Genomic DNA, 13458 nt, shown 5'->3' with positions numbered 1-13458 from the left:
TGCTGAGTCCCATGAATACTTCCCCTCTTTCACCTATCACTCTGGATGGATCTTGGATGATGCATTTTTAGTAGCAGAAAAAAAACACTCATGTCTTATGTTCTTTGGTGGAAGCATTACAAGAAAGCAAGTCACGAGTTCTCACATACAAGTGTTAGCAATCAGGGTACCAAGTAACTAATAGGAAGACTCGCCAAGGCCACCATCAAGGCTGGTGTCACTACTGCACATCATCACTTGGACATATGGGTTTTAATTACTCTGCATTACACTAAAAAGTTCTGTCTTGAGACTTGGCCAAAAAAAATGAAGTACAGATGACTCTGCAACTGTTTGTCAATATCAGCAAGGGAAAGGAATAGGTTTTCCAAGGCCTCTTGTCCCCTTCCTGATTTTATCAATCGCATGAAATCCTGTAAAAATGGTCTCCTTTCAATATCAGTAACAGAAGAGAAAATTAAAAGGAAACGCACATGTATCCACACAGAGCCTAGCTCAGAGATGGGTATATTCTAGAAGTAAAGAATGACTGGATGCCCTAAGCTAGTACAGAACACAAGGAGATGGAGAATTAAAGATAACCAAAGCTGTGCAGCCTGAACAAACCCTTCTGGTTTGACCTGTATGTGAAATCAAGGTAATACAATCAGTCAGTTCAGCTACCAGTAAGACAAACACATACATCTCTTCAGTGGTTCTTAAACTGAGAATGTTATTAACAAGAAAGAAAATTAATGATATAAAACAGTAAAACTGGATCTGTTACTTAATGCTTGTTATTTTCAGGAATAATTAAAAATAGATGTATTTTTAGATATATTTATGAAGTGCTTAGAAATTTTTGGAACATTTTACTCATGCAGTTCATAGATCTTAGAAATTTTTGGAACGTTTTACATAGTTCATAGATCTTTACAACAGTATTAGCTGAATACATGCAGACACGTACATATCGACAGAAATAAAACAGGGTTCAAAAAATACCTCCTTTTCTGCCATTGAAGTCAACGTTAAACTTTGTTGATGAAAAACCCAAAGGTAACACTTTTATTAAAAAACTAACATTTATTATAGATATGAAATAGTGTATTACAGTCATTCTGAAGCCCTCTCTTTTTTTTTTTTCTTGTAATGGAGTAAATTTTGCCAGAAGCCCACATAAGATCTATGTAAATAGTGAACAACTCTGCACAGGCAGAAGTTGCATAAAGAAAGCAATGCAAAGGGATACTTCATCTGGTTTCCTTCTGAACATCTATAACATTTTTTTTGGGGGGGTGGGGGACAGAGAGAGAAAGAAAAGATTTTTTTTAAAAAAAGCACCCAAATCTTTAGCTCTTGATAAAGAATTTTCCAATACAATGTGACATATGGTAAGTGTGTAAGCACGTGTTGGAGGAGGAGACGGTGGCTCAATGGATTAGTCATTTGCCTTTCACCTCTGGAAGCATAGTTAAACTCAGTCCTGACCAGAGTTGCACAGTATATTCCAGATGGCTAAAGTGGGCCTAATTAAAATGAATTCAGTGATGTCACCTCAGATCTAAGTGAATCGCATGCACCACTCATTTGGCATTTTGGCAATGTCAGCTCACAAATGAAATAAACAGATTAAAATCCTCCCTTAAGTCTTTCAGGACAACAGTCACTCCACATAGAAATACATGCTATCATAACTAGATAATGTACTTTTATAATTCTATTATCTTTGTTGTTGTTTGGTGTTTTTTGTTGTTGTTGTTGTTTTTTATTGTAATTAATGTATTATTCTAATACAAAGAAACGTTAAATGAGACTTGCATGTGAGGCAAATCAGTAGAGCAACATTTCAGTCAGATGATTCAGTGGATATACACTGATTTGAACCAGCTGTGAATCTGGCAACATAATTTTTAAAAATAATTTATTTTAACAAAATCTTTTTCTTTTTATGTAGACGTAAATCAAAACAATACAAATCCCAATTACAAAGAAATACTTATACAGAAGTAAGAAGTATTGCTAATGCAAATACTACACAAAATCATTCTTCACAATTCCTCTCTAAGTTAAATATTGGCATCTTCTAACCTTCACAGTTTGGAAAAGCATGGTAGGAAGGGGCAGGAAAGGTCTTGTGTACCCTGTGCACCATCTTAGCCATGTGTCTAATAAGATCTGTGCATTCTGAGAACTTGTAATGTAGATATGCTGAAGTAGGGTAGCTTTTTCTTCCCCACCTCATTTAAATTCAAAAATATTTTATTTCATAGTAACGATGTTTTCTCTCATCTGAAATAATGACTTTTTTGTGTAATATTATACACTTAGGAAATGTAACCTCATGTATGTTGTGAGGGTTGTTTTTTTTTGTAAGTTTGTTTTTTCTTCCAACATTTCATCAATGGATAGTGAACTGCTGGGCCCACAGAGATCTCCAGACCACCAGCTCATGTATTTGAAAGGCATCTGTTTATTTTTAAAATGCAAATGCAGCCTACCTCAAAGACTGACTTGCAAGAAATGAACAATCTGAACAAGTCAAGAGGTTTCCAATCAGGAGCTGTGTTCCTCCTTTATATCAGGCTATGATCACTTGCTGTCAAAACCACTTAAACAATATCCTGGAATCTGAATGAAGTCCCCCCACAATTAAAATGAGCAGGATAATCCTGCAAGAATTATTCAGGCAAATCATTTTTCACACAGTTTAAAGTAATGATAAGGTCATTTACAAAAGAAATCAGCGCCTTTGAAATGCTGACTTGTAGACAGAGGACTGCCTGGAGGAGGGCCATAGATAACAGTGAAGACTGGCCTCCTAACACTACCCTCGCAGTCTTTGGAACTGATTCTGATGAAGAGAAGGCCCAATAAGGTTAATACCCCTACTTTGATCTCTGTCAAAGCGTACCAGCAAGAATTAATTTACATTTCAGATGAAAAAGGTTGACAGCATGAAAAGGCATCTTGTTTCTGGTATGTGAATGTGCTGTAATAGATCGGGAATTCTGAAAGGAAGTTCTGAGGAAGCTAAAGGGATAAGCCGAGCGGCTGCTTTTATTGGGAAAGAGATGAAAGGAAAACAAATTTCAATATGCGCTGTTCTGTAGAAACATGTAAGCCAAATGCTTCCTAAATTTCAAGGCCTGCTTGAAGATGGGGGTGGGGAAAGGAGAGGGAAGTACATATATTTTAATTATACGGTTTTGCTAATGTCTGGATGACAAATGCAAACAATAAATCTCATTGCCCAAAAGTCCTCATTTAAAAAAAAAAAAAAAAAAAGAAAAGGTGATCATACTGAAAAGCTGCCTTGAAATATACATTTACATTATAAGATGTGCAGGGAAGGGAGAGATTTGGACTTGCTATTGTCTCCATGTCACAAGGCACTAGAGCAGTGTAACATAAACAAGAGAAAGATTACCAGTGTATTTTAAAACCTAGAAAACGGCCACCATTAGCAAGCATGAGCTTTGATTTTAAACACAAAATGATTAGCATGTAGAGAAGAACAAATGTGCATGAGAAGAAATTTCAAAAAAGAGGTCCTAGATAGAGGTTTCCAAAGGCAGACAGAAATGTGTTGAGGATTATTGTTATTGTACCTCATTGAGTGCAGTGCCAAAGCTAGGAGGAGTAGCCAGTGTAATTAATACAGAGGTACGCTGTGTCACTCTTAACCCTATAGTCCTAATGCTCATTCACCCAGACTGGTCACTGAAACTGTCAAGTGCCAGGTTACAAAGGAAGACACTGTGTGTGGTGGTGGAAAGAGTGCTAACAGCATTCCTCCAGTGTTAGGTCCAGAGGACTGAAAAGGACAGAACTGTCCAAATTCAAGGGTGTGCGTACCCTCCCACTGCCTCTGCCGTGTTCAACACAGTGTCTCAGAGATGACAGGAAGAAACACAGCTCTGAATCTCTTCCATGTGTGCAAACAGCAGAATAATCATTTGCTTTCTCTAAAGAGTTAGTATTAAGCATGAATCTCCTACATGCCTAAGAAATCTGGCTGGATAAAATTCTAAGGCAGAATGTCCCCTACAGCCTCCAAGTGATACTGCTACACAGCAGCTGCCAAGGGAATCTGAGTTAACTCTCATCTTAAATACTGCTAATAGTGGGAAAGTGAAGGGTCAACTGTTTCACTTTCCTTTTTATAGCAAAAGGCTATCATAAAAGTCAGGAAATCATAGCTCAGGTATGGCCAAGCATGAATGTTGCAAATACTCCAGAAAACAGTTGCATGTGGTATTTTAAGACCTGGTCTCTGTGGTATCACAAATACAATAAATGACAACACAAAGGAGAGGATGAAGGGGAAAGAATGCTTATGCAGTCCCTCAGTGCTTGCTGTAATAGGAAGAAAACATTTCTCCTTAACATTTCTCCTTTACAGTTCTCCATTGAATAGAATACTCTGCATTTGACCCTAGAGCTATAGTTTATGATTATACATAACTGTATGCACACAAAGCTGTAACTTACTATTTTAACCTAATGTTAATCTGTTCCTTTCTGTAACCAGATTGGTATTCTACTGCCTGCTGAAAGTCACACTGATACTTATTTTCAGAGTAGGAAATTTAGGTAAAAGAAAAAAAAAGTTGGATTTACTGGAAATGGCTTGACAACAGAATAAAGTAAAAGAATATTGATAACATTTTTCAGACTAACTTCAGTCTATATGATAAAGACTAGAGAGGTGACAGCTTAAGGAATTATAGCAGAGGCAGAAGCAGCTGGTAGAATAAAGGTGGTGCCTCGGTTTATTTGGAAACACATTTGATACAACTCTTTTCTGATCAGCTACAGTCTTTCACCTGGGGTTAGACAAGGAAGGTGTATTACACTGCATCATATGGAGGCTGCTTCACACTAGCAGCATGCGAAAACACCACTGAGTTCACGGCACTGGTTCTCATATTTCTGTGCCATATGGTACCCTGCTCTCTGCTAGAGACCTACACAGCCCTATGGGCCTGTTCCTCCAATAATCTCTTTAAAGTTATTCAAATTCATATTGATATGGCTGCATAGGAGTCTGGAAAAGAGTCAAAGACTGGCCAAAGCTGGCAAACTCAGCAAGCAGTTGAAAGGGAAACTTGGCAACCTGCCAGGACCGGAGCTTAATACAAAGAAAGAGAAATGCAGGTCCAGTGCGTCCAATCCACACTTTCAGTCAAACAAATCCAGTGCTTCATACTAGCTCTACACATGATTGAATCGTACTGATTGTGCTAAGAAGAATCTTAAAAAATTAACTCAACAGCTTTTAATTTGTATATTTTGATTGCAGAAAGATACTCAGAAAAATCCCGAAGTATCCTGTCACCTATGTCATTTGATACTGAAGAACAAATAATGTTTTTGACAGCTTTTGTTTGGGCTGTGTGTATTTCTCTTGGCTATAAACACTGACACATGAAATCACCCACAACAAAATAGGTGTTGGCAACTGAAATAATGTTTTAATTACCTGCTTGAATATGTATAGCAGCATCAGTTCTTCTGTTCCTTATTTCCTTGTACTTCCTGCGAGCTTCATATCCTCTCCAGGCTAAAAATACAAAACCATGTGCTGGAAATTACATTTATTTAAGGAAGTGCTACAGAGTCTACAGAGTCAGAGATGTGCTGAAACTTTCATCCCTTCTGCCACAACCACTCCAGCCCCCACTCCCAGTACCTCTTCCCCACCCACCCACATGTTGAACTCTGGGTTCATGACTGCAGCATTCACATCCTTGCAACTTCAAACACCGCTTCACTCATCCAAATTTTAATCGTCACCATGTGCTCACTGATGTCCTAATCCAAAAGGCAAAGGTCCATGATAATTGTGCATTATCAGTCAGCACAAGAACTCCCCTTCTCACACAGCTCCCCAAATTCAATATAAGGAAGCCTGCTAGACTACTGGAAATCAGCTTTTTATGCCCACCCCATGACTTACGTTATCTGTAAGTCTGGTACACATGAGAAAGGAGAGAGGGAAAAGAGAGAGGGGGCCAAGATACTGCATTTCATCTATGTGCTGCATGCTAGTGTAGACACACCTAACAATTTTCCATTTGTGCACAGGAATCACATCCAAAATACTAAAATATTTAAATAAAGACATTACTGAATGCTAAGATGACACCTTATAAGTAAATCAATAATATTTGCTTCAATTAGCTGGAGAGAAAAGTAACTCTGGTTATTTTGATTTCATAATAAACTATTACATATGAATAAATAATGTGCATACAATTTTACAGCTTGAAATGCCAACATACTCAATGAAATAGGGAATGTGAATATTTACCTGACTGTATGGTAACAGCACTATTTTCTCTTTTCTCTTTGACTTTCTTGTACCTCCTTGCTCCAAGCCATCCCTTGATATAGGCTTGCATGACCACCACTCTTCCTATAACTTCCCGCAGGAACAAATTTAACTGTTCTATGTGGTAATACTTTAGAAAAACCTGAAATGGAACAACAAATTCAATATTACATGTGGGTAGTAGCATCACCTATTGTATTTTGCTTTTTCATTAATCTTAGGTCAGCCTATTTTAGGGCACTGTTGCTGGGAAAACTTGTAAAATGCCAGTTCCTGATATATATCTTGTGAATTAAATATTTGCTCTCAGTGTGTTTGTGGAACTTCGTTACTGCACTGCTTATGATTACCCCATTACAAAAACAACAACATATTTACCCCTTTACAATGTAAATTGGTCAGGGGGATGCTTTCATATACCCACAATTTTGAAATACAGACTTTCTTGATAGCGAAAGGATAAATCCTGTAGTATATTTGTTTTTAGACAATATTGTCTAACAACATTCCACTTAAGAAGGCAAATCCTATGAGTAGTTATACACACTTTACCTGCGTCTTGAGCAGGAAATCTCTCCTTGTTGTTCCTTTGTGCACCATAAAACAACTCAGGATACAACATAACTTTCTTTTCACAGAAGTCAGCCACCCCTTTTTAAACCCTGATCAAAGGCTCTTTTATCAAAGAGCCAGAAAATCTCACCTGAAATTCCACAAGTAATGTACTAACCAGGCCAACAGGATGGGCCAGAGCGTGAAGTTTCAGTCATGCCATGATTAATAGCAGGAGGAGCTTCAGGGGGACAATACCACAGCAGACACTGACAGATGTACTGTCCTTACCAAGGCAGCCACGTGCAGAGCACACTTTGGGGAGGTACCCAGTGCACCTTTCCTCTTGTAGCATGAACTCAGCTAGCTTGGGAGGGCACCAGTGTAACCTGGGAGGCTAACTTACTGGAACAAATTCCTTGCTCTTTTCTTCATTTATGCAGTACTTTGCAAACCACTATAAGACATGTTTTGCGCTAAAAGGACACTATCCTTGATAAATGTTAGCACACTCTACCTTGGTTTTCCCAAGAATCCAGTTTTCTAATTTAGATTTCTCCAAAATGGCAAGACAGTTTTCTCTGCTACCAAGGGGAGTCTCATGTGCCTTGAAAGCAAGGTAGTAATACCTGCAAAGCCAAATGACAAAGAAAGAGTTGACTCAACAACAAAGATATACTTTCACTGTTCTTCACTAGCATAGAGCTGTATCTCCAGAACTCATGGGCCAAATTCTTACTTATACTCAATACTCTTCATAAATCAGCTGTCCTGGACTTATATTTGAAAATATACATGGCAAAGGGAAATAATTTTTACTAGGGTGGTGACAAGAATCTGCTGCATTGTAGAGATCCCCATCTGGGGTACATATAAAGGTCTTTCACAAACCAGTACAACTTAGGAAATACCCAAGGTTGCTCTGAATTTCTCAGATGAGTGAAAGAACAACAGAGAAAATGAAAAGTGATAGAAATCAGAGTACAAGAAAGGATGGCAAAATAAAACATTTTGCATAATGTGTGTAAAATAAGCATACCATCTACAGAGTGGCATACTTCTGCACAGTTACATATGCAAGCTATACTTGCAAATCTGCAAGTCTGCTGAACAAGCAGTTACTACCTGGTATTCAGTGGCCCTTTATAGATTTCTGAGTGGGAGAAAAAGTCACATAGTAATATCCAAGAAGGAGAAAGACACCAAAGATATGGTATTCATGACCTGAGGTCCGTTTCTCTTGAGAAATGCCAAGAAAGGGTATTCCATCAATAGAATCATTCAGTATGTTAGTTACTTGCATTGCTCATTTTTCACAAAGAAATGTAAGTGGCCTTGGCATTCTTTGGGAAACAGAGGTCCACTTAAGAAGTCCGAGGGTTCCTGAGCTTGTAACAAGATCACCTCCATCAATGGCACCTAGGTAATTTCCATTTTCAGTATGACTAATAGAACGACTGCAGATATTCAGTCTGTGAAGAGAAAGGCTAGTACTAGTAGGGCGGGCAGTACACAGTCTATATTAGTGATAATGACTGAATATTGATGCTGAGAGGCTGCTACTGTGTGCGAAAAATAAAGATTAGTTTACAGTAAAAAAAACTCTCATATCAGTCTTAATTTACAGAAAACAGGATGCTCAGACTGCCTGAATACTCACCTGTGTTTCATACCTCTGGAAGAGGTCATATTTATGCATAATTAAAACAATTGGCATTGCTACCTTATCAACAAGGATTTTTACCAATGCTGATGGTTAAACAAAACTAGCAGCTATTTTAAGGAAAAAAAGTGAACCCCTCTTCATACGAATTTAATCATTTTTAATATGCAGAAGGATTTCTGTGGTTATGTAAGTCATTAGGCATCGTGTCTTTTTTCTGTTTGATTGGGACAAACAATTAATGGAATGATTACAATGAACTTTAGTGGCCTTCAGATCAGGCCCATGGTAAACAACATTGACTTTTGTTTTGTTCATGTTCCCTTGTTCACATGAAATGAACAGCCCCTAACAATTATGTGAAATAAAATTATGGTGCAAATAGTTAATGAAAAAGGGATGCAAACATGTTTGAACTGAGCAGACATGAGGAATGACTGCAACAAGCCCTGCCTGTAAAGCCACCATGCGTTTGTGAAGGATGTTTTTACAGTATTTAAGTCACTATTGCAGACAATTATGTTACGTAACAGCAAGACCATGGACAGTTAATTTAAAAATTTAAGGTTATTTTGCCACAAGTACACAGCTAGATGGTAGCAACTGCCACCTCATCTCTCATTTATGAACCACCATGTGTCTTCTTTGTCTTTATTAAGTTACACTTCTGCAGAAGCTTCTCTATTTACTTTGTGTTTGAAAGGAATTGGCAGGTTCAGCAAACTGTTATCCTAATTATTAGCATGGGGAAGAACCATCACCTGTTCCTTGAAATAAAGAGAGGAATCTGACCAGTGAACCTCAAAGACAGATTCCTCTGCAGGCACACAGAGGCAAGAAAAAATCCTACCTCATACTGAAGAAAATACAGAGAAGCAATTATAAAGAATGGAAATAGACTTTTAAGGCAAGACTTTTTTTTTTTTTTTATCAGGAGAATATGATTTTCAAATATTAGCTCCAGTTAATCTCTAGAGATTAGCTCCAGTTGTCACAAGAAAGAAAAAAGAACCACTAAAAGTCAATAAAGATCAAAGGGGAACAAAATGATGTCTGAAGGAAGAAGCACTGGAATTAGTCCTGGACCAGAGACATAGATATTCACCAAGTGGAAACATTGCCCACTCTGAATAATGACAGGAGATTATGTATTACCGAGTCAAGGTTTTTAATGCAGTAATTTTCTCAATAAGATGATATTGCAAATTCTTTACCCAAGTCCTTCAAAATACTAACAGTCATGGCATTTAGCAGGTATGGAGAAATGTGGTGGATTTAAAAGAAAAAAAGCACATTTCCTCCACTTTATTACTCAACTTATTGATGCCTGTTTTCACAAAACAAACAACATTCCAAGTTGCACTAATAAAACTCAGTTTTAAAATATACATACCCCAAACAATTTGCAATAGTGTGCAATTTTATCACATGCTTGGCAGATATGTCAGGGAAGTTGCACCGATTGTGAATTGCTTTTTGATTCAAACGCTCGTTCAGATAGCCTTGTCATTTATACATATGCGTAACTTAAGCAGTTCATTTCCTTTCTTAGAAGGAAGGATGATTCAAGTCAATGCTAATATCAGTTTTCTGCTTGTTCATACATCTTTTAAGACGTTGTAGTTTAATACCATTGAGCAGTTTTTAGATAGCACAAATTTGATAAAATAGTCAAGGAAACCCCCGTAATTTTTAAATCTTACTGTTTTATCAATGACAAGCAAATGCTTTGTTTTCTACACACTGCCTGTTTTCATGATTAAATCACCAACTACAAATGCACACGTAATCTGACTTTATGTGCTCACTGTATCACAACATACCACATGCCATATAGGGTCAAAAAACTATTCTACCAAATCTAAGATCTTTGTATGGCAATAGACCAGATTCAATATTTTGGAGGAAGGTAAAATGTTTCACCTTAATGTATCTGGTGAAAGTTTTAAAATATTATACGTGGTGAAATGGTAGTGAAAACCAAACCTGTGGGTGAACTACAACTATGTTCATTTTGATTTAGTGGCCTAATTACATTTCTATCATACTTATGTAAATCCACTGTACTGAGATTACAGAGAGCGACCTCTATTTACATCATTTCACCAACAGAAGAAATCAGATCCTTAACTGTAGAAAGGTAAGGCTAAAAATATTATTCATTTCCACATGGAATGAAAGTTTCACAACTCTACTTTTTTATTTCCACATTTGTTTTTGTTCTTCCAATAGAAACTACCATGGTCCAGAACACTGTAGTGATCTTCTAGGTTAAGCCAATGTTTTTACGTCTATTTAAAAAAAAAAAAAAGTTTCTAGTCCTTCATGTGTTGTTATATCAACACAGAAGGTCTTAATGAAAGAGCAATGAGCAATTTAGTTTTACCAGAAAAATACAGGTAATTTAATTGTAACTGACACTAGATTTATATTCAGACATTCATATTATGTCCTAAATGCACAAAAATACTATTGAAGGACATACACTGTGAAATCTACCTTGAAGTATTTTGAATTCAAGATAAAGAAACAATTTTACACCCTGTTTTGGAAATAAATACAAGGGTGAAAGAAAGACTTAATATAGAGAAGAAAGAATGATAGTCTTACTCCCGAGGCAGCTTGCTAAACTGGCTGCAGGTTAAAGTAATGCTGTTCCCAGTGCTTAAATAAGGTACCATCTAAATGGGATCTTGGCACTGTTTTGCTACATTTAAATATAATAATAACCATAAGGACTCTTACAAACAACTTTGCATGAGATTGGAGACATACTGGTGGACATGAACAAAGGATAAAATTGGTAGGATTTTCTTCTTCTGATGCACATGGTAACTCTTACTAACAATCCTGAGTATCTGAGTGACTATAGAAAAACAATTATCCTGGTCATAATTAAGAAACTGTAGTGTTTCTGTGTAACCGGTACTACTGTTTTAAGTACTAAATGGTTTCATTTGTTTTGAAGTAAAGACAATAAATCCTTAAGTGCCATATTTGTGCAAAAACATATTATTTTTTGAGTTATCCATCCTGCTTGAAAATTCCCTAAACATGAAATATTCAACTATATTTCCTAAAAGCCTTTGACTAATCACATTCCCAGTAGCAGTAAGAGAGAAGTAATTTCCCCTCAGAAGAACTGATTTCTCAGCTGATGAAACTCTGAAATTATGTATTTCTTAACCAGTGGTTCTTATACTGCTCTACAAACTATCCTGCATGGACGTTGATAATATTCTTGTGCAAAACATACATTAGAGTGGAATTAACTGTACTTAACGGTAATTAGGCATAAAAGAAAGTTTTTTAAAAGTTGAATTTATCCCCAGATAAACAATTGCAAAGCTAGGACATGCAGATTTAAGGTTGAAGACATCCAAGTATGCTAAGACATGGAAAACTTCAGAATGATGCCATGTGTTAACTATCAGATTATGGTCAAGACATTTTCGTGTTGGTGGTTTTAACTTAGATAAAATGATTGCAAAGGAACAGTTCAATTTCTCTCTTCTCCAACTCTTAATGGTGAACTGTGGAAGTGATCACTGAAGAGCATTTAAACAGCACCATTAACTACTGTAACAGCGTCTCTTACTAAAGTTCCCTTTCCATTCCAGACTTAAAGTCAGAACCAGCTCTACACAATTATGTCACCAAAGTAATGATTAACCATTTTTCTCTTTAAAAAGAATCTGTACTAAAATATGCTGGCCTGAGGTAGAAAATGGACAATGATATGTGAAAATCTTGAGGTGTGAGAAGGGAAAAATCCCTTCCTAACAAGAACCCCCTCAGCCTCGCAAGGGGTATTCTCAGTGTTCTAAAGGACATTTGTTTCTTCTCAGCCCTAGAGTTGGAAAGTTAAAAAAAAAAAAATTAATAACCACCATGTTTTTGAGCACTGAAAGAGCCTTTCAATAACTTTCATAAATTCCTAATTTGAATTGCTTGTATCTTACCTCTTTCAGAAACTTTCCCAGTAGAATTTATAAAACTAATTACATTGAACTCTATATTGAGAGTATAAATCAAAAAATGTAACTGAAAAATGACAGAAACATCTACAATACTCTTAAAAACCACCTATAATACTCTTCAGTAAAAGATACCTAACACATGCTGTAAATCATCATATAATCACAGAATCAAGGAAGTACTCCCAGAAAAGCATAATTTAGTCCTTTCTGTATATATAATTTGTAAGGGATTGTCAGACTTTTCTCTCCCAGGGGTTTTGAACCTTCTCTACCCTGCAACTGTTTACCAGTGTTCTGTGGATGACAGGAGTCTAGAAAGCAGATGTGGAAGACACAGTAGATTATCATATGTGAAGTGTACAGAAATAGTATACAGATCTGGTGAAACCTTAAAACCACTAAAAGAAATAACAAACGCTTCCATGGATTATAGTAAGATCAAAATACATGGGTTTTCCAAGTTTTGTCTCCAAAAATCACTGGAGGACTTTGGTACAGATTAGACTCAATGTTAAAAAGTTTGCATTTAGAATGTACCATTTTAAGAGTAAGCATTTTTTTTTCTCTGTAGCAAATCTGTTCACTACTAATTTAATTCAGTGCTTCCCTGATTTTTAATAATAAACAAGACAGAAGAAATGTCAGAAGAAATGTAACACAGAGAATTTGGAGACTGTATTGGTACCAGGTGTACCAACAGTGACCTTATGCAAATGCGCTCTGTGAGATCGAAAAAAGCAGAACCAGCCTTATTGGGATCATTGTTACAGTAAGATCCCTGGCATTGTCACGAGTGTATGATCTGAATAACATCACCTGGCTATTAAAAAGAAAGTGGCACTCATAGGAAAAGCGCACCCTGCATCCTAATGCTGTACAAAGAACTTTAATGCAGAATGTAAACTGGCAGAGAAGTACAAAGAAAGAAAAAAATACAATCCTTATAT

General features: G+C 36.7%; 1 protein-coding gene across 1 annotated transcript in view; it reads right to left on the bottom strand.

Moving 5' to 3' along the window:
• Nucleotides 1–13458, bottom strand: part of MYO3B (myosin IIIB) — a gene marked incomplete at its 5' end in the record, with an annotated part of 252980 nt that overhangs the window by 104750 nt on the left and 134772 nt on the right. Inside the window, 3 exons of the mRNA XM_083842495.1 lie at nucleotides 5465–5545; nucleotides 6296–6458; nucleotides 7386–7497. Of these exons, the coding sequence (XP_083698621.1) occupies nucleotides 5465–5545; nucleotides 6296–6458; nucleotides 7386–7497 (356 nt within the window). The remainder of the gene's footprint in view (nucleotides 1–5464; nucleotides 5546–6295; nucleotides 6459–7385; nucleotides 7498–13458) is intronic.

Source organism: Anser anser, assembly GCF_964211835.1.
Source record: "Anser anser genome assembly, chromosome: 6".
NCBI classification, from domain to species: domain Eukaryota; kingdom Metazoa; phylum Chordata; class Aves; order Anseriformes; family Anatidae; genus Anser; species Anser anser.
This window is presented reverse-complemented; position numbering and strand designations above follow the sequence as displayed.